Here is a 22,836-nt window from a genome sequence, read left to right on the forward strand (position 1 = left end):
TCCACTTTGTTCCTAAGCATTTTATTTTGCAGCTTGTTTTATATTTAAGACTGATAATATGGGGAACAGCTACAAAATCACTTTAGATAAGTGACTTGCCTATTCACTGCATGAATTGGAAATGTAATGGAATTTCCAGGGATACCATACTCTGCTTTTCAGTTCATTTGATAGGACAGACAAACCTACTGAATACAGGACAAGGAAAGAGGATAAAGAACTTAATCAGGATTAAAATAAGTACCGTATTGCCTGACATCCACACAGATCTGGTCCCCTGAAGCTGTCATATTTGTCTGGAGTGATTTGATGACTTCACAAGTTGACCATATGTTATAGAACATAAAGACAGGCACAGCAGAGAAGCCAAAAACTCCAAGCCAGGCCACTCCAAGCGCATATGTGAGGAAAACAAACTAGGCAGAGAAAACACATTTCAAATTTAATTCTCTGAGAGGAACATAAAGAATATGCTTTTTGGTGGAGAAGTATGTCTATAATTTAAATAAGCTCCTACAAGTCATTTTCAGACAGTTTAACATTAAAAGCCAGTTGCCATATATTTTTTTTCCTTGTAATAGGATCTTTAGGACAGTAGAAAAATGATCAGACCAGCATTTCTTACTTCTTGCTTGCTGTTTTCTGTAAAGAAATACTTGGTTTGAGGGTGATAGTGAAAATGTAGGACTTTAATATGTGTGCTTGAGTAACCAGTTTAGTCTTCTGAAAGAACAGTTTATTAATCACTGTTAGAATTCTAAACTGAATCAGTAAATGCCAACAAATCAAATTTTAACATTTTAAAAAATTATATACCGTATATACAAAATTCTCTAATTCTTGCTGGCTGTATGTTATGCAGGGAGATCAAGCCATGCACATCTGTCTGGAGATTTCATGGGGTCAATTTTCAACATAAATTTATGGCAATCCATTTTTGTTTCCAGAAAAATTAATCTGGGTTCCTAAAATGACAAACACCCCTAACAAACTAGGAAGTGTATATCAGCTAAAAGCGGTTGTTAAAAATGATGCAAATGAACAGCAAAATATCATAGACATGAAATGAAAGAGCCAAATCTATAATCCCTCTTTTTTGCAGGGTATAACCTCCTTGAAGAGGATGTCTGTAATATTAAACAGATACTGCACTTGATTTTGGCTTTGGAAAAGACCCTGCATTTTATGTTCTGAGTTATTTGCCAGACTTAGGCTACATCTGTATTACCCAGAAGATCAATCCACTCAGGGTCAATATTCCAGGGTTTGATTTCACATTCCTATGGGAGGCGCACAAAGGGTCAGCAGGTGACCCCTATATTCTTTGCTATTGCTAGGAATAAGGGAGATCGATGGGAGAAACTCTCCCATCAACCTTCCTTACTGAGGACGGCCAGGCAAGTTGATTGCAGACAAGTGAGTTCTAGCTATGCAATTGCTGTAGCTAGAATTGTGTATCTGCAATCAACTTACCTGCCTAGTATTGACAAAGCCTAAATTTTGTTTGAGAGACCATGTAGACAGCACCATTAGAAAGGCCTAGGTGATCTGATTCAATGGTGCTCTACTGGAGACTTCCTGTGATTCCAGGCATATCGTGATCTCTGTGCCTCAGAACCTCATGTATAGGAGAAGGAAAAAATCCTTCCTTTCTCCAGCTTTGACAATGTAAGTGGTAAACACCATAGGGCAGGAACAGTTTTGTGGTAGGGCTGGGGGAAGCGGGATTGGATTTTTTTTGGCGTGTTTTTTTTTTTTTCCAATTTTGCATATATTTAGCGCCTAGTTCAATGAAGCCGCAATCCTGACTTAGACCTCTGTGCAATTGTAGGATACTTACAAATAATATGTTTAGAAGGCACTAGTCTGGACGCTCCAACTTCATTCATTCAAATGTATGGACTGATTACAGTGTAAAAGTTTTGTCTAGGTGATGAAAATGTCCTAATTTGTATTAAGATGTCCCTAGCAGAGGTGAAACATTGGTTTTTGCCAGACAAAAGAATGCATTTTCAAATATCTGCACAGGTTCATCTGTAGATTAAGCATTGTAAAGCCCATATAATGGCAACCCCTCTGAAAGTCAAAAGGAAAAACAGGCCAACAGCAATGTGAAACAAACAGAAGCATGGGAAGACACCTTAGAGCAAACATCCCTGGACTTAGAGCCAGCATCCCTAAAAAGAAACCCCAGGAATCAACCTCTTTGGGGAAGAAAACTGAGTTTGGGGAAATACAAGCAGCAAAAAGACATTTCGGCATCTGAGGAAGCTAACAGGACCACACTTTTTACATTCATGAAAATTGGATTCTGAATGCTTTGGAGACGCAGAGAAATCAGAGAAGGCGGGTAGTAGGCCTACACGACATGGATGCTTGTTTCTATGGGGTCAGACTCTTTATTCATACGAAACAGTATCCTACTTCCGAAGTATTCCCATTGACTTCAGTAAGAACAATAATGATTTTGGGAAGGAGGGGGATGGTGGGGCATTTTACATGAAAATGGAAGGGAATTTTACATGAAATCCTTTACTCCTACAATATCCAGGAAAAATGCAGCTCTACAGATTAATTGACATGGCTCCTATTGACAGCACTGGCATCCATAAATCATTCTGGAAGCTTGGAGATCTATATCTGCTAGAACTGAGCCAGCAGCATGGGAAAAGGGATCTGGCTGCACTGGCAAAAGTTACAAATTGCGATTGCTTAATATTACACAGACATGTCTCTATTTTCAGTTAGTACCGTAATTTTAATCGTTAATGTGTCTCATTGCTTTTTGTTACTTTTAAAATTCCCACGTTATTGATGATTCATGTAGTACATTTGTCGCAATTTCTATTCTAATACTACTGTAAAAGAGTGGTCAGATTTTTTCAAGGTCAGGGAAAACTACACACTTTTGTATCTCATTTGAGCACAAAGGCAAATGCATAAGGATATGAATAGTTACTTTTCTGACTACAGTTAACTACCTTGAACATTGTAAAAGTATATGCATTTTCACATTTTTGACCTTTTGAAAATACAGTTTTAGATATAATCCAATTGCCATATTTTAAATGTTACACTTTCCAGAAAATAAAATAAATATTGACAGTAAAGCTGCCTGGCTTCAAAAATGATTAAATTAAGCAAATTGAGTAATTTTTATTAGCTCTTTGAAAAGTGTATTTAAATAATGTATTTGAAAATTTGCTCTTTTTGTTCAATACAAATATTCCTTTGGTATATTCCCTGGCTGAAATAAAGCTCCATTTACAGGCTGTATGTTTTATATTATTAAAATGCAATATGAACACATCAAAAGCCTCTGCACTTTTCACCCACATTTCCTCCTGGGCAATCCCAACCATGTTACTTTGCTTTCTTCATAACTATCAGCTTTGAGTTCAGTTTTCAGAGGCAACTTTGAAATCCTGACTCAAAAACATTGCTGTGTTTCTGTTCCTAAAGCAATAAAACCATGAGGGGACTTGTGGGAAAGAGTGTGAAGTTTTAGTTTATTTTTTAAGTGTACTGATGGGGAAAAAACTGCATATTTTAAAGTTTTTTATTGTTTCATCTGTACCGAAGACTCCTTGTGCAATCTTGACTCAGGTTTTTTTTTTTTTTTTTTGGCTCTCTATGCCTTGGTTTCCCGTTTGGTAAAAATGGGACAGGAATATTGGCTGGCTTCCAGGGGGGTTGTAAAATTTCCTTCATTGATGTTTCAAGGACTTTGGGCAAGGTTAAGTGTGCTACAGAAATTTAAAGTTTTTCTATTTTTGAAAATAACCATTCATAAACTCCAGGTCTATGGTTGCATTAGTGAGTTTTGCTGACAAAACTCCAGTTTTGTCAACAAAAACTGGTGGAACATCCACACACAAAATGCATTTTGTCAATAGTGAAGCATAACACTGTTGTTGACTGATTCTGTTAACACAAAAGCCGCATGTATGCTCTGGGGAGGCCTTCTCTCAACACACAGGCCATCCAGAACAATGGGTAGCCCTGTCTGCTGTGCTTCCTGGTGCCTGTTTTGTCAAGAGAGCAGCGGGGTAGTCCAGCCGCTCTGTCAGCAGAGCAGAGCGCTCTTTCGATTGGCATTTGTATGTGGCCGCACTCTGTCAACAGAAGTTTTGTTGGGACATCTCTCCCGACGGTGACTTCCGTCAATAGATCGCTGTGGTGTAACTGTAGCCTAAGAGTCTTGTCTTCCCACCTATAATAGTCTTCAATGCTACAGTCCTCTAACCTTAAACCCACAATTCTGAATACATCTATCTTTGCGGGGTATGACAAGTTTAACTGGGCAAAAGCATTGTGGTCCAAAAGCATCAGTCAAACTAAGCCAGATCAAAGATCATAACCAGTGTGAAGAAAATATTAAAGGCAGCTGATTGTAGCTAATACGGTGACCACTACAATACTGTACTCACCATTCCACTGATGCATCGGCCACAGGCTGTTGTTTTGAACTCACCATGCAGCTCCTTCACAGCACTTGTGGTATAAAAGCCTTCTGCCAAGAGGATTATTCCATATAAGAAAAAAAATGATGCAATGCCATAGATTACGTATTGCATTAGCTGTATTCTAAAATGGAAGACAAAATAAAAGTTATAGTTAGACTTGCAGTCACATTAACACAAGCAGGTCTTACCTGACTATTATTAAGTATAAGCAAATGTGTTTTGTCAGAATGCCATTCAAATATTGTGGAGCTGTCTAAAGAAGAGAGTTGGGGCGTATGTCCCAGTCTTATGATCCTCGTTTTACAGATGTAGAAACTGACATGGGAAACTGATGTGCACTAGAGGGACAATGGTCTAGAACCTGCCCGGAAGTAAAGAGATTTGGGGTTTGATCATGGTTCTTACATTGACTGGCTATATGACATTAGGATAGTTACAATCTTTAAGCCTGCAAAATAGAAGTATTTCCGTACTTCATAGGGTGTTGTGACCTGTAACTAAACGTTGATGCTATGATTAATATATAGGAGCAAAATGCTGAAGTGGCAAAGGCTAGAGGAGAATTCAGATGTTCTAGCTGCCATAGCTGCCAAGCTCTGTGCTCGCTCTGAAAGGCCATGTTGCCCATAAGGAGACAGCATCATCAGCTCCTAAATTCACACCCCTCTTACACTCCTCAATGCATTTGCTTACATATTTTATAGTGCACATAAACGTGATAATTTTCCTGACAATATGTGCATTAGTGCACTGTCCATTTTAACAAATGCTTCAGTCCAGGAGTCCATAATTCCACAACCATGTATGTTAAAAATACAATCTAAGAGTGCTAACCTACTAGACATACCCAGTCAACTAGATTTGTCAATTTCCATTAACCCATTGCAATTCTTATTAGGCTTTCACTTAGCCAGTGTCCATAGTAATTCATGTACCAATTGCTTATTTCCACGGAACGATGCCACGGTAACCAGGATTAATGATAAACAGTTGATCACAACAGTTCTCTCGCATGTACTGCTGGCGAGAATTCTTGCAAAGCTTGGTCCCTGTCAGCCTGCAATAGGCTATATTTGAATTGTTTGGATTTCTGCTATTTTAGCTCAGTTAAATAAACCCTATGACTTTGCACATTAGGCCTTGTCTCACACACTGTTGCTGAAGCTTAGCCAGTGAAGATCCATGCCACTTCTACGCAAGCTGTGGCTCTACTGCATTTGTAGAGCCTTGCAAATCTGTGCTATCGCACATCATGTCTGTGGATTGTGGCTCAGGGGTGGATACAAATGCACAGGGCTCTATGCATGTGTATAGCATGGATAATCTACTAGGACCTTGCAAAAAGGGTTTTTAGACGCTGTTAAACTCTCAGTCTAAGTATGCTGAATATTAAGAGAGGTAAGTCGTGTTAGTATGTATTCTAGCAGAACAAAAAACAGCAGTCATGTAGCACGTTAAAGACTAACAAAATAATTTATTAGGTGATGAGCTTTTGTGGGGCAGACCCACTTCTTCAGATCTGCCCCAACAAAAGCTCATCACCTAATAAATTATTTTGATCGTCTTTAAAGTGCTACAGGACTGCTTTTGTGTTTTCTCGACCTAAGGTGACTGTCACCAATCAGGGGTCTGGTGAACAAGATTAAATGAGAAAAGCTTTATTTTGCAATAAACTGGATCCAGCAGTAGTTCATAAAACTATGGCAAGAGCGGTCAAGAAGAGAGGGAAGATGACAGAAATTCTGAGTGTTCATGCGCTTTGAAGTAAAAGCGCCCAGGATCTTCCACACCACACCTGAATCCCCCTACACCAACACCCGCATGTGGGCCAGAAGCAATGGCTAAACAACATTAAAAGGGCTCTTCCTGCCCATTTCCACCAGACGAGCATGCAGTGCATTTGCTAGTCGAGGAAATACAGAACATGATCGCACTGCAAGGAGGATTCCCGAGCTTCACACCAGAGCTGTTGGGTGCCTCCACCACAGTAGTGCCCACCTCACACCCTGCCCCTGTCCTATTGATCGTGAACCTGGGGTCACAGCTCAGTAGCTGAAGTTCTGCAGGGCTCAGTCATGCACTCTGGTACAGATCTGTAGCACATGCAGAATGAGGCTGAGAGGAGTGTGTCACCGTTTGCACATGGTCTGCCTTCCCTATGATCAATTACTGGAGATGATGTGCATAGCTCTGGACAAGCTACGATCTAGTTTTCTATATTCTGCTCCTTCACATTCTAGGGCCCTCACATTGGCTGGAAACATCTGCCATTTTGCATTTGATTCAGATCCAGCTGTTACAAAGATAACAAACTGTGTTCTCATTAGCATTTACACCCATTTTTCCTACCACAAGTCATCAACCAGGCCGAAAGGGTATGGTGAATCTTTGTGCACAGAAGTAATAACACTAGATATTTTGTGCTGTGTGTATATTATTTAGAGAAAAAGAGCCTGAGCCTCTAAGTTCGGCATTGGAGTTTGGATGCAGCTCCAATTGCAGTGGAGTTTTGTATTATGGGGTGTTTTGCTGGCATTTCCTCACAAAGTAATGGAAGAGAGACATACTTACACTTCACTCAGCAAAGCATGATCACTGGTGTTTGTGGAGAAGTGTTGTTCAAGGATAGATACGGTTCCAGTGAGAGCCACATGACCACAGCCACAAAACAATGCTACCCCGGAAAAGCAGAGAATGGTTGCCACAAGTGAAGCATATGGAACTCCTCCCAGGCACTTAATGCAACATTCAAAGCAACCTAAGCAGAAAAAATGAAACATTGTTAAACACAGTGGCAAATTATGAGAAGAATGTTCACTTTTCAGTTAGTACAACCAGTGGGGTTAGCTCATAATTAAATATAAATGGCAGTGATGGAACGCTAACAGATGATGCAACAAGATGACTATTCCTGTTCTAGCGCAATGCACTTCAGTGTTGCCTGCATGAATTCAACACACAGAAGTGGAAATAAGTTGAAACCTTACATCTTTGCCCAATCAAGATGTCATTGATGAGTCAGTTCAGCTCCCATATAATACATTGCATTTAAAAACAGTTCATACTAACACTATGCAGCATCCCTCATACTACTGCCATGCCCATTAAGCTAGCCAAGGAACCAAACACACGCTGTGGGGAAGTATGTTAGGAATAGAAAATTTATTTTCTACTTCTACTGAATGAAGAAGTTCTATACTCTGGGATCTTCAGAATCCAGTTGTTGCATCTACATAAAAAGCTAATGGGGCTGAGAAGTGGCAAAAAGAGGAATATTTGGCTTTAGAGAATCAAATTTTAAAGGGAAAAAAATCATATTTAAATAGAAAAAAGGAAAAGTGAATGTTGGCAAATAAACTGCAATTAATGTTTCCTTTCCACAAGGTCTATGCTGTACTATTTAGAGAGCACAGTTTTGTCCCCAGATTTAGAGAAAATACTGCATGTACTTTGTCATCTGGATGAAGGTTAGCATTACACCACCACTACAACAGAGACGTTATGATAAAATACAGTAATTTCAGTTGCAACCATTAGATTCCTCTGGACGGCACTGCCTGAAAATCCATTTGCTTGCCGGACTGAGTAATGTGAATGGGAAACAAACAGGGCTACCAGTGTGTTATAACATTAATGGCAATCTATACCAATTCATTACTGCAGAGTGACAGCATTAAGCTGGCTAAGCATTCATTGTTAGTGTAGGTTTCATACAACTGTGCAAAGTATAAACCATTAGTATACTGCTCGATGGAACTACTGGTGTTGACTGTAACAGAAACAGTCTGTTCCTTCGAATATGTGGTACAAAATGCTATTTAAAATTTATGGAGACAACTGGGTGGTGCACACAACATAACCTTGGTCTCTGATCAGCACATTTATGACTACTAAACGAAACAGGCCTCTTTCTAATGCTCTGCCTGGCCTTCCAAGTAATGAATGAGTTTTGCAACAGGCTCTTCCAGGAGGCATTAGGAGATAATGTGCATGCAATAAGAGAAAACCCTCACACCATTTTGTCAATGTATAACCCTTTGCTTTAGCAATCTCTTTCCAAAGGCCTCTGTCAAGCTTAAACAGCTATTGCTACTTAGATGTCTTATGAAATGCCACTTTAGTAAATGCATACAAGATTTAATTATATGAAAGGCAGCTGGGGAAGCTTTTAAAGTCAAGTCCACAGCTGGAATCCATTCAGTAAAGAACTCTCTTCGTGCTTCAAATGCCACAGAATAAATACAGACAGCCTGATGTACTGCTTAGCCTGGTGGGGCGGGGCGAAGGAAAGGAAGCGGTAAAGGCGGCTCAGTGGGAAGAAGTATAACCTAACCACAGCATGTACCTTATCACTCAGGTCCAAAGCTACAGAAAACATCAGAATGACATATTTTGCAGGGTGATCACCAGTGGTGTGGCAAATTCACAAAGCAAGTTTAGAAGGCACCACATAATTGCAAGTCCCATCCATTGTTCAAATAGGTTTCTGGGATGTTTAACTGGTCTGAGAACCCAGACACTAAAGCTTCTCACATTGTATCATTCTGGCTCTGCATTAGTCAGATTTCTTCTCTCAAAGAACTTGAAGGAACCTCAAGAAATCACTGAGTCCAGTCCCCTGCACTCCCAGCAAGACCAAGCACCATACAGATCACCCTCGACAGGTGTTTGCATAACCTGCTCTTAAAAGATCTCCAATGGTGGGGATTCCAGTGCCTCCCTAGGCAATTTATTCCAGGGCTTAACCACCCTGACAGGAAGTTTTTCCTAATGTCCATTGTAAACCTCCCTTGCTGCAATTTAAGCCCATTATTTCTTGTCCTATCATCAGGAGTTAAGGAGACTAATTTTTCTCCCTCCTCACTGTAACAAACTTTTAGCTCCTTGAAAGATGTTATGATCCCTCTTGGCCTTTTCTTTTCAATGATAAACAAATCCTGTTCTTACAATCTTGCCTCATAGATCGTGTTTTCTAGACTTTTAATAATTTTTGTTGCTCTTCTCTGCACTTTTTCCCATTTGTCCACATCTTTCCTGAAGTGTGGCACCCAGAACTGGACACACAAGTCCATCTGAGGCCTAATTAGAGCAGAGTAGAGCAGAAGAATTGCATTTTGTGTCTTGCTCACAATACTCCTGTTAATATATCCCAGAATGATGTTTGTTTTTTCTGCAACAGCATCACACTGTTGATTCATATTTAGCTTGTGACCCACTATGATCCCCAGATCCTTGTCTGCAGTACTTCTTCATAGACAGTCATTTTCCATTTCGTGTGTGTGCGCAACTGATTGTCCCTTTCTAAGTGGAGTACTTTGCATTTGTCCTTATTGAGTTTCATCCTGTTTACCTCAGTCTGATCTTTCCTCTTAACCTGTTGCTTTTATAAAATCTTCTTTCATGATGGAGGGTAGGATATCCAACCTCCTTCAGAGTCAACATCAAAGCCTCTGTGGGTCAACAGAAAATAGCACTGAAGAGTAACTTTGTAAAACGTTTACATCCACATAGACCCAGGGCTAAATGTTACTCCAAAATCAAGGTCATTCCAGTAGACTGGGAACCCCAGACTGTGCAGCTAGATTTGCCATACAGTAATAAATACACTGGACTTGGCCGGAAAAGGGAGCAATCTTCTGATCACACATTCAGGCAGATCACACCACTTCATCAACCCTAACCCCTTGCATTCTGACTCCCAGCAGCTGATTCCCCAAAACTTGCAAGTTTTGTCTGTAGTAGGCAACTATATGTACGGCTGCACTGTTCACAACTCATGCTTCCTACAGCATCCTACTCCAGATGAGTAAAGGCAGCATCTTTTTTCTGGTGACCTTCATGTGCGATGGCCAAGACACCACTGAATCAAGTCCATAAAGCTACTGTGCTATTTCAAGCCAGATGACAGACAAAGCAGAGCCTCAGCAAGCCTTTAACTCTAGGACAACTGGATAACTGGGACACACTCTCTTTGATCCTTTGGAAACGTACACACAGCCAAGGATATCAGCTTTGAAGAATACACGCCACCTGTTGGAGGCATTAGTCTGCCAAAGCCCCACAAATAACCATTTTAATACAATCCAATTAAAGAATGTTTGCAGCATTGCTGAACACACTGAAAGAATGTACTTTTTGGAGACCCTAAATTCAAATCAATGAAACCTGACAGTGTGAGGTTTTTGTCTATTTTTCACACCCAAGACTGCCAGAATACAAACCAGAAAAGCTTTTCTAAACCAGATGTTGTTATTAGTTCAGACAAAAATCAAGGATCTTTTTTTCTTACCAAATTTCCTAGGCTAGCACTGGAGTATTTCCACTAAACAGAATTTCACCCAGCCTACTGAGCTATGTCAGGTTGCAGCAGGTGAAATGCTGGCCTGGAGAATTTGATCTTTCTAGCTGCAGTTTGCCTAGTGCTCTGCTATATCTCTGAATCAGAAGGCAGTGGGTTACCACACAACGGACAAGCAGTGGCAAATCTGTACATAAATATAAAATAAGCAGAGCTAGTTGCTAACATGTTCTGCTGCTGGAGCAGTGCATCCCGTAAACAATGCTATTTGGGAAGTTTGTTAAAAACATGTTTAAAAATATGTTTGGTACAAATTCTGCTCTGGCTTTACTTTGCCCACAGACGATACCAGGCAATGTTTAGCACTCTACATACCCCACCACATCAGCAGTGTAAAACAGTTTAAATATAAACCATGCATTACAAATACACATCAATGCATCTGGCTTTCAATGGCCATTTTGTCTAAAACATCACTAGAATCTTTTGTGCAGCTCAGTGGAATAAAAACATTTTTTGTCCTCAGGCTTGTGAGCAGAAGTTGCCATGGAGGCAAGTTAATAACAGCCCAGTGATTTGCCCAGAGCTGCTTGTGATCCTGGCTAAAGATTTAACACACTCTCAGAAGGAGGCCGGCTAAAACAAGGACTGAGATTATTCTCTAGAGAATGAGTGCTATTAAACACACACACATACACAACTCAGCCTGGATATTTCTTGCTAAGGGACAAAAATAAATAGAGGAGAAAGAACAGGAACCAGCTATTCTCTTGCAGTCTCTTGGAAACTATCAGTCACAGGAAACTGGTAAAGGATGAATCTATACATAAAAGGTCAGCGAAGAAACTGGTTGTTCATATAATTCTTCTCCTATGAACTGTGATGAGTGATATACCCATATATAGCTGGGAGAGGAACAACATACACATCGCTGACTATGTGTAGGGCTTTTGTCCCACAACTCCCATTAATGATACTGGCAACTGCATGGCCAAAACTCAATTCAAAACTGTGGAGGGATACCTGATTTAAATCCAGAAAAGCAAGGAAATGCAGAATTAATGGGGAAGGACTTTCAGACAATAATTCTCAGTCTAACATCTTGCAGAGGCAAGGTTGGGGCAAGATTACAACTTTAATAGGATGGACACATAGAGTGGAGGCAAAGGGGTGAGTTTGCGACACAGCACTAACCCATGTCTCAAGGATCTTCTCATAGAGCTTAACTCTTGAGATCTCAGATTTCCATGTTTTGATGAGTAAGACAGAAAGACACTGGTTACTCAGTCATTAAACAGACAGAGACACATCTGCTGAGCTGCTCCTTTGCCAGCCAACATTTCACCTGCAGGAAGGTGGTGCTTGTCTTCTGAAGTTCAGCTTTTCTTCCAGACTATGCTAGTGCCCCAGCCTCTCTCACGTAGAAAGAAGGGACATCATAGCACTCAAGTGTAAAGAAGGAAACAAAAATGTAGGAGAACAATGTGAAACAGGGATGGAAAATCTGAAGTTCAGGAAACAGTCAGTCAGGGAACCAACCTGCCACACACTCATGCCATTCTCCCTAATTCCTGTTACTTTCCACAGTTTTACCTCCCTTGTACCCCTCACTTCTTCCCTCCATGTCGTACCGCCTAGCTTTCCTGAAGGAGGACATGGTGGGCACTATTTTCTCCCTCATCATGCTGCTTTGAGGTCTGTCAGCTACTTATATAAACCCTGGGACAGGCTCTAGCAATGCTAAACTCATGAAGTTTCTCTTCCACAGATATCCCTGCATAGGTAACAAAGCTTGGGGTATCTACTGTGCTGAACACTGGGTTATAAGGCAGACATATTGCCGTTTTTTCCAGCAAAACAGGAAGAGGGAGGATCTAGGGAAGGGAAAGCACTGGGTCACATTATTCCCAATTCACATAACCTGACTCTCCTCAGGTGGGTATTTACATTTTTCTTTTATTTTCTCAGTATCTAGGTACCCTTTCTTTGTTCTTATACAATGTTACAATGTCAGCGTCGCGCATATCCTGTGGAACCTCACGCTCTTTCCAGCACAGGCACAGTAGCTCATGTAGGGGTTCCAGGATTGTGTCCGCGGCACACTTGATTACCTCTGGTGGTATACCATCCTGACCAGGGGCCTTTCCTGCTGCAATGCTGTCGATGGCTCTCTTCAGTTCATCCACAGTCGGTTCCTGATCCAGTTCGTCCAATACTGGTAGGAGCTCGACGGCATCAAGGGCTGCGTCAACCACAACGTTCTCGCGTGAGTACAGCTCGGAGTAGTGCTCAACCCAGCGCTCCATCTGTGGAGACAGAAGCGACTGCAACAACTACTGTGGAGTCTCCCTCCTAAGCGTCACTGGTAAACTGTTCGCTCGCGTCATCCTTGGCAGACTCCAGAAGATTGCTGAGAGGGTGTACCCCGTATCGCAGTGCGGATTCCGTGCAGAGAGGTCTACCGTTGACATGGTCTTCCCTCTAAGGCAGCTGCAGGAGAAGTGCAGGGAGCAGAGGAAGCCACTCTACATAGCCTTCATCGACCTGACCAAGGCCTTTGACCTGGTCAGCAGGGATGGTCTGTTCAAACTGCTCCACAAGATAGGCTGTCCTCCACGGTTACTCAAGATGATCCAGTCGTTCCACAAAGACATGAGAAGAACCATCCAATATGACGGCGCATTATCGGATGCTTTCAGAATCAGGAGCAGCGTCAAACAAGGATGCATGCTTGCTCCAACATTGTTTGGGATATTCTTCGCACTCCTCCTGAAGCATGCCTTTGGATCTTCAACAGAGGGCATCTTGCTGCACACAAGATCTGATGGGAAACTGTTTAATCTTGCAAGGCTGAAAGCTAAGTCTAAGGTGCAGGAAGTCCTCATCAGAGACATGCTGGTCGCAGACAATGCTGCTGTAGTGTCTCACACAGATGACCAGCTTCAAAAACTGCTGGATCAGTTCTCCAAAGCGTGCAAGGACTTTGGGCTTACCATCAGCCTAAAGAAGACAAACGTACTCGGTCAGGATGTTGCTGAATCCCCATCAATCAGCATTGACAACTATACATTAGAGGTCGTCCACGAGTTCATTTACCTCGGGTCCACCATCACTGACACCCTGTCGTTGGACACTGAGCTAAATAGGAGGATCGGAAAAGTGGCCACAACTCTGTCCAGACTCAGCAAGAGAGTGTAGAATAACAGAAAGCTGTACACTCACACCAAAATGCAAGTCTACAGAGCCTGCATCCTCAGCACCCTCCTTTATGGCAGTGAGACTTGGACCCTGTATGCCCACCAGCAAAAGAGGCTGAACGTCTTCCACTTGCGCTGCCTCAGGTGCATCCTTGGAATATCATGGAAGGACAGAGTGACCAACACCGCCATCCTCGAGCAAGCTGGAATCCCAACCATGCACACCCTCCTCAGGCAGCGTCGACTCTGCTGGCTTGGCCCCGTCCACAGGATGAATGATGGAAGGATTCCAAAAGACATCCTGTATGGTGAGCTAGCCTCTGGCAAAAGACCTCCCAGACGCCCCCAGTTGCGCTACAAAGATGTCTGCAAGAGAGACCTCAGAGAGGTAGACATCGAGCTGGACAACTGGGAAGAACTAGCAGACCACCGCTAGCGGATGGAGGCAGGGGTTACACAAGGGCCTTCAGAAGGGTGAGATGAGGATCAGACAGCTAGCAGAGGAGAAGCGAGCACACAGAAAGCACACTAAGGACTTGCCAGACACCCACCACATCTGCAAGAGATGCAGCAAAGACTGTCACTCTCATGTGGGTCTTCATAGTCACAGTAGACGCTGTAAATGAAGTCCTCAACTGAAACTATAAAGGGCGCAATCCATAGTCTATGCAGACTGAAGAATGCCTACTACCTGACTAGGTATCATCTGCTTTGACTGATGCCCCAACTTGAGAAATGCCAGCAGAATCTCGGACCTCCACTAGACTACTGAATATATTCTGGTGGAGGTAAGTGCCAATTTGACTTTTCATTACATTGCATGTTTTTGCTAATCTCTACCCATAAAAGCTTTATTCACTCTGTGAAACACATTTTATATTCCAAAGCGCACAGGACAATTGGCAGAAGGTGAGCTGCAGGTACTGGTGGCATATCATAGAAAAAATGAAATGTTCTGACTCCTCCTCCAGCCATGAACATCCTGTGATCATCTGCATTTCACGTGAAATTCTCAGCAAACATATGGTGGAGCGTCATCCAGTGCAGGAGTCAGTGATGTGTGGCAACAAGGCAGATTGAGAGAAAAATCTAACACCACAACAGTACATTGAAAGTCAGTGCTGAATGTACCTTCACTTACTTTTTCTATTTTTGGCAATGAGCATGCAGCACTAGAATTGTCATTTTTGAAATTATTTGCAAGCCTCTGCTAAGACCTAGGCTTCATTCTCTCTTTGTCCTGTTCTACTTAAATGTCACAGAAAAAATTTTAAAAAATTTAACTCAATACACAAAGCTAAATTGCTTGCTTAGGCACTACAGCAACAAGTGCAGCTGAACAGTGGAATAATAGGCCGAGTTAAGGATGAACTCAAATGTCACTGCTCATATGATTAATATCTAGCTCAGAAATTGTTTTTGGAATCTAATATTTCATGTTATAAGAAGAATCATTTAGGGCCCTTCGCATTTGGAAAGAGACTGTCCTATGTGCGCCATTATAAAATACCTTAGGGTCCTGATGAACTAAGGATTAACCTCGTGCTCCAGGTACCATATATTTCATATCAGTATATTCTTTACCAATGTGCTTATGTAAATATGCTTTTGCAGCCTTTCCAGCTACTTTTCAAGATCAGAAGGAACCATCTCACAGTCTGGATTAACTAGTGTGGGGGAGCCAGCATGGTTTACTTCAATGTCATTCAACCTTCTCAGCTAGAGTGTTCATACATATTTCAAGAAAGTCAAGGAGCCACAACACTACTCTGCACAAGATGTCCACCTAGAAGAGTTGGTATCTTAGTGGCAAAACAGAGGAGATATGGTCCCACAGGTACAGGGAGATAAAAAAAAAAAAATAAAAATCAGACTTCTCACTCTGATCTCCGCCTACTTCCCCTCAGGCACACTATTCCCCTCTCAGTTTCAGAAGGTGCTGGTCTGACCAACTTATCTAGACAACTCTGAGCCAAAAGGTTAATAAGTTAGACTCAGAGTCAGACTTACAAAGGTACATAGGCCTCTAAAGATGCTCAGAGGGACTTAAAAACATGGTCACATGATCTAGTATCTAACTCCCACTGACTGCTTTCAGGCCTTTGTAAACCTCACCCTGTGTGAATTAGAGTTTTCTGTGTTTTCTTGTGGAAATAAACAGAACAACTCTTTTTAGCAATGTTTTTGTTCTAATCAAAGATTAGTTCCTTACTTTAAAATTTGAGTTTTGAATTTTAGGCCTTGTATACACTATTGTGGGCTTTCAACTTAAGTTACACAATGTGAATAACATAGCTGAAGTCCATGTATTTAGGAATGCTTATTGTGTTATTTCCACATGAGTAAGTTGATAGCTGATACTCTCCCACTAACTCTGTCTACTCTTCTCACTTTGGTGGGGTACCTGAGACAACATGAGAGCACTCAACAATTGATTCATCAACAATTGGTATCCAATAGCAGAATACAACTTTTATCTCATTGAATGCCAACCACAGCTGCCAACTGCTTCTCCGGTTGACTCTTCCGTAGATACAAGAAAGTAAACAAAAACAAATCTCCCTCCCAGTAAGACATGTACTTACATAGAATTTTTTTCTTTAAAAAAGGGGAGGGAGATTTTCAGACTGGTGAACTCAAACTGGATTCAGAAGCCCAATCTGGAACAAATGGGATCTTTAGAAAAATAGCTTACATATATACAGAAAAAAATGGAAAATGAATCATCACTATAAAGACCTTTGGTCAGTCATAGCACCAACAAAGATGAATGTGGTTGTATAAGTAGATTGCTGGGGAAGTCTCACCCTGTCCATGAGACAGCCTGCATCCCTATGGAAGGATTTTAAATCTTGAATGGATGGTGCACCTTTTCAGGCCTACCTAAATAGGCACCAAAAATTTCTAACATTTTCAGGATGAGAAATTCCACCATAAAACAAACAAAAACCCAATTTATTTAGAAGAATTTTGACATTAATGTTTATATTGAAACAAGGTTGCCAATGTTTAAATAAGGAGTTTTAAAGAGAAAGGGAAAATAAATTATCATTTAAGTGATAAATTGAAGATCCAAGGAGACAGATCGTTCCTTATGTATCGATCTAGTGAAAGCAGCAAAATATCAAAAGGGAAACAAAGTTCTCTCTCCCAACGCCACCTATTACAGACTCTGAAAGAGGAGATAAGGGAGGGAACCCTAGGAAACAAGTTTACATGTTGTTAGAGCTGGGTGTGTTTTTCAGTGTACTATTCAGTTCAATACAAAACAGGATATTTCTATATCTGCTCTGAAATGAAAAACATCCATTGTTCTGATTACATTCCTCTTTCAAGGGAAGTAGCAGCATTTCATTGTAATTAAATAATCATTGGCACAGAGATTGGTATCTTTGTTCCAGCCTTGTTCAGTGTAGTTGGTCTGTTACTATTCTCAGTTTTCTACCACAATGGCTGTGTCTATACTAGCCAAAAACTTCGAAATGACCATGCAAATGGCCATTTTGAAGTTTACTAATGAAGCACTGAAATACATATTCAGCGCCTTGTTAGAATGCGGGCAGCCGCGGCACTTCAAAATTGACGCAGCTCATCCAGACGGGGCTCCTTTTCAAAAGGACCCCGGCCATTTCGAAGTCCCCTTATTCCTGTCTGCTCATAGGAATAAGGGGATTTCGAAGTTATCGGGGTCCTTTCGAAAAGGAGCCCCGTCTGGACGAGCCACACGGCAGCGAGCCGTGTCAATTTCAAAGTGCGGTGGCCACCCGCATTCTAATGAGGTGCTGAATATGTATTTCAGTGCTTCATTAGTAAACTTCGAAATGGCCATTTGCATGGCCATTTCAAAGTTTTTTGGCTAGTGCGGACACGGCCACAGTGCATCTGGAGAGATTCAGGATTTTTACATCAGAGAGATCAGAAACTGAGTTTTCCACATTAAGATGTCATTTTCAGTCTCTAGTTCATTCAGGTTATGTCCAGGAGTTCTTACACAACTCTTTGTTGAAAAAGCCCCAGAAACGTAACATTCCCAGCTCAAAGTTATGTCCGTATTTTAGTAAGCCTAACTCAACTAGTGTCTGTGGACACGCCTAATCTTCTACATGGCATTGATCATTGGTTCTGGAAACCAATTTCCTTGAACCATATAAACTGACAGCTACCAGTGTAATGAGTATTTTGCTCCCAGGCAGTTGAACAAAGCTTTAGAGAACCTTTTGTCTACTTCTTCTAAAGTACAGGCACCAACGATCAGTATGTGGATAAGCTTTGTAAATCTTGGTCAAGAACTGCATTTATGAATAGTCACCTTTGTCTCTGATTTTCTTCAACATTTGATCTGAAGATATATCCAAATGGAAAAAAAATGACTCTGATACCAGTAAGATCCTCTTCAAATTTAGCACTAATATACAAAACAGACTGATCACATTTGTACTGAATGCTGGGCTTGTGACGAGGAGGAGGAGCTTTTTAGTAGCCACATCATCTGTAGAATGAGTCCAGGATCATCACATCTCAGAGACTTTGCAATCACAAAAAATGTCTTGAGCCAAAGAAGATCAAGCACTGGACAAAACTTGCCTACTTTCCAGTGCTATAAAGCGCTATGGCCAAATCAGTTGAAGTCTAGCTAAACTACTGATGGTCCACAATGGTTTTAAAATGATTCTGTACAGTGGACTGTCATCTCAAATACTGCTAGAAGATTTCTGTATGTATTTAGCCATTGGTTCCTCTTTGGAAATTAAGATAACAACCAACATCCTATATTCTCATTTGTACATGGACATTCTGAATCTGGGTAGCAGGTTCACAACTAAGATTGTTCACAAGAAAAAAGGTAACAGTCTACGGCATCAGCGAAGTGGAGGGCAGAAAAGGTACTGTGGCATATTGATAAACCATTGCATTTCAAATTTGGTTTAGGTTGTTATGCAATGGTACGGTTTCTACTTTTAGAATATATAAAGAAGCACCATTAACAACAAGACATTCTCCCTCTACCCACCATCACTGGTAAGAACAAACCCAACCAAACAAATAATACATCTGACTAGTTTAGCAATATTTTTGAATATACAATTGGACAGTAAAAATAGGCATATTCACTCATTTTTAGACTACAGACTAAGCCTACCAGGGAAAAAGCATTTTAAGATCTGAAGAACCAGGCCATCAGGTAATATAAGGAAAGGGGTTATGAAGAGAACTTTGTTAACATTCTCCCAATGTAACCCTCAAATTTCTGAACTGGATTAAATAGATCAGCTCCATCCACATGTAACACTGGCAGACCTGGGTTGCCAGCCCCAGGGATAGAACCTGTGCGCATAGGGTCTAAAGCCCTGCACTCTACCACATGAGCTAAAGGTCAGCTGATGCTGTAGAGCAGAGACATCACTCACCCCAGATGAGGTCTCAGTTCCTGTGGGTACTACATGCCTCCCTGGGCTGAGAAAGTGCATCCTGAGCTTCTGAGACCTTCCAGCAGTTCTTACTGGCCAATGCACCAGTTGTAACACTAACAGACCTGGGTTGCTGGCCCCAGGGATAGAACCTGTAAGCATAGGGTCTAAAGCCCTCCACTCTACCACATGAGCTAAAGGCCAGCTGGCGCTCAGCTGACGGTGTAGAGCAGAGACATCACTCATCCCACATGAGGTCTCAGTACCTCTGTGTCCTTCACAGGGAAGAAGGTGGTTGGGTAACCACCACTGCATGTTGCTTGACCAGAGATATTTCAGAGGATAACTTCAAAAAGAGCTGAGCGCTTACCCTCTGAAAGTCAGGCCTCCATTGTAGTGGATCAAGTTGGGCACCCAAAATGTGACCGAAGCGCCATCCTTAGTCACTTTGGAAAATCTTGGCCTTAGTCTTTCTTTGAAATATGACACACATACACAGAATTTCTGCTAGAAAATGAGCTATTATGTGAAACAGCGTCTAAAGGAGCACTTGAGACAAGACCTATTGCATTATGTGTTTCCCTCTCGGGACGTGGACACCACTGATGAGCTATAAATTATATCATCAGTTTCTGACTGTGTTTGCATACACTGAAAATACTGTCCTGCCTTGTCTGTGGCTAATTTTGAAATGATTGCTGGCAATACAGTTAACAGAAAGACATTTATAATGGCAAGTTGCTAACTTTCCAACACTAACAGATTAAAATTAAAGTTTATTCAAGCAACTATATGAGAAAAATCAGACTCCTAAGAAACAAAAGAAAACATTTTAAAAAAGTTACAGCTATTTCAAATCATGTTAGCACTAGTGTATTTGAACTCTCCATTTAGATTTCATCCCAACCCTTTATTTACCTGGATTCCCCAAAGGACTAATATTGCCTCTCAGTGCTGGCCCATGATGGTACTGGTATGGCCTTGAACTCCCGCACATCCAGTGGTACCTGCCAATTTCCATTTCTGATGTGGTGATCACTGCCAATTTTAGGTGGTAAAAAGTCAGTGTCACCAGCAAAAAAAAAAAAAAAATAATAATAACAACAACAACCATTCAATATTTTATTAAGTTAATTTTAAAATTAAGTGGAGAGCCAAGAAAAATATGTTGAGGTTAATATCTGAAATATAACCTCTCTGTACCAACCAAAAGGAAGAATATCAACAGGACTCTTCCACTTTTTTGAATGACCATAAATACATATTAACACAGTCTAATATATTGTGGCCTCAGATAATCAAAACTTACTTTCCCAACACCAACCCACTTCTCTTTTCTGGCAAGCACTCCCTTCTCTAAGAGATAGGGATGAAAGGGAAACAGAATTGTGGAAAACCAAATATGTATTTTTAAAATATCCTAAACCCAACAGAGATAATTATCACCAGATGTTTAGAGAGAGAGATTCAAACATAAATTTGTCCAGTCACACAAAGTTAATTTCTAAAAACAAACAGATGAGGAAAAGCTGCAGTTTATTGCATCATGCTCTATTCTCACACTGGTGCACATCTCGACCAGCATTATTGATTTTAGCAGAGTTATTCCATTTTGACAATGAACATGAGGGAAAAATTCAACTTATTGCTCCCCTCCCCCAACCCTTCTCAACTGTTGAGAAATTTCAGTAGTGTCATGTCACTTCCAGTCATATGTAATGCTCCGTAATTTGCCAGGAAAACGCTTCAAAGCTTTATTGCTCCTGAGCATCACAGGAAGAGGCTATTGGCAAAAAAAAAACCCACTGCTGTTGGATCAACATTTTTCACCTTGCCTTAGTTATGATTGGACAGACTATCAATGCAAGATGGATCACTTCTTAAAATACACTGGAGTTTCCACTCTGTACCAGCTACATGAACAAGTAACGGTCATCTTTCTCCAAAATAAATCTTATTTAGCAGCATTTCAGCAGGTGGATGAGATATAGTTTAGAACATTACTCACAATTACTTTCCAATAGGTGAGAAAAGCAGGTTACTAGAACAAGAAAGATAAGGTACCACAAATTATACTCTAAAATCAGAAGTCTACGGGCATGAGTCTACACTGTTTTTGCACTGGTGTAACCACCCTAATTTCAGTACAGTGTACATCAAGAGGCAGAGGAGAATCTGGTCCTATGATTCCAGTCATATGTATCTAGGAAGATAGGAAACAGGAAATTATAAACATATTGTATTTATGACTAATCTGTTGGGTTCAGAGAGTCCTTGGAACCAATACCAAGTTAACATCAATGGATTCTTTAATGAATACTTAGTAGTTTATTTCCTCTTGCTCATTTTCATCTCTTTGTAATTTGTGCCAAAAGCTTATATATGGGAAATATTTTTCATGAAAGAAGTTATTTTATTTCATATATTTTCTTCTTCTACTTGGGGAAAGCCTCCATTTCCCTTCCCTCCAAAACAAAAACAAACAAGCAAGGAAATGGAAGTGTGACAGCCTACATATTCAATTACCTTTCAAATATTTTCTAGTACAGGTTGAATCTCTCTAATCCAGCACCCGTGGAACCTAACCAGTGCTGGACGAGAGAATTTGCCAGACTACGGGAGGTCAATATTTTCTAACGGCATTGCCAACACTCCCACTGTTTACTGGGCTATTAGCTGTCATTTAGGGGTAAACAACAGCTAAACAGCAGCACAGAACACTGAGAGCCAGGACCAGTGGCTATAAACAAACTATGGGACTGCAGGAAACTTAGCCAATAAATGGTTGTCATGCTAACTACATCATGCTGGATTACGGATGTTGCTGGACAAGAGATCTGGATCAGAGATGCTCAACCTGTATACTTTCCTAAAATGATCCTGGACTCAAAAACAGTACCTCCTGTAACCACTTCATCTCCTCTTGTTGCTCATTGATTAATGAACTTCTGTTTATGAGCTCACAATATGTACCATAATAATTGAGTTCCCACAATTGTATGTTTCTGTGGTACTCACGGGTCAAAATCTATATTTCTTTGTTGTTAATACAGCTATGGAAGACTTGTCTGAGGTTTTCTAATGAAAAAGGTTGCTGGTGGTGGACAGGGTTCGTTAAGGTGGACCAAGTAGGCATGACATGGAGGACTTCATCAAAGCCGATGTAATCTGATTATTTCCTAAAGGAGAATATGGCTAGTCTTCTCCAGGGAAGTGGTGAAAACACCACTAATTAGCCATTTGAAACACAACAATTTGCTGGTGAGTAAAATATTGGAAGCAAGAATAGACAGATAACAGGAAGGATTTAAGATTGCTGTGGATGACATAGAGGATCCTTTTCCACCTTTCCTTTGATTCCATGACAGTGCTCTCGTGCCACACGGTGCCTATTGTGCATGTGCACTGCAATCTGGAAATCTTTCTAGATACAACATATTCTGTGCTACACGTGTGTAAGTCTTCCT

The 22,836-nt window shown here is 40.9% G+C and overlaps 1 protein-coding gene across 3 annotated transcripts in view; it reads right to left on the reverse strand.

The window, feature by feature from the left end:
* Positions 1–22,836, reverse strand: part of GPM6B (glycoprotein M6B) — a 171,666-nt gene that overhangs the window by 8,522 nt on the left and 140,308 nt on the right. For all 3 annotated transcript variants that reach the window (XM_074993157.1, XM_074993148.1, XM_074993167.1), the window contains exons 2-4: positions 7,038–7,224; positions 4,431–4,587; positions 245–416 (exon numbers count right to left, since the gene is read on the reverse strand). In XM_074993157.1, coding sequence (XP_074849258.1) covers positions 245–416; positions 4,431–4,587; positions 7,038–7,224 — 516 coding nt within the window. The remainder of the gene's footprint in view (positions 1–244; positions 417–4,430; positions 4,588–7,037; positions 7,225–22,836) is intronic.

This window comes from Carettochelys insculpta, chromosome 1 (assembly GCF_033958435.1).
Source record: "Carettochelys insculpta isolate YL-2023 chromosome 1, ASM3395843v1, whole genome shotgun sequence".
NCBI lineage: Eukaryota > Metazoa > Chordata > Testudines > Carettochelyidae > Carettochelys > Carettochelys insculpta.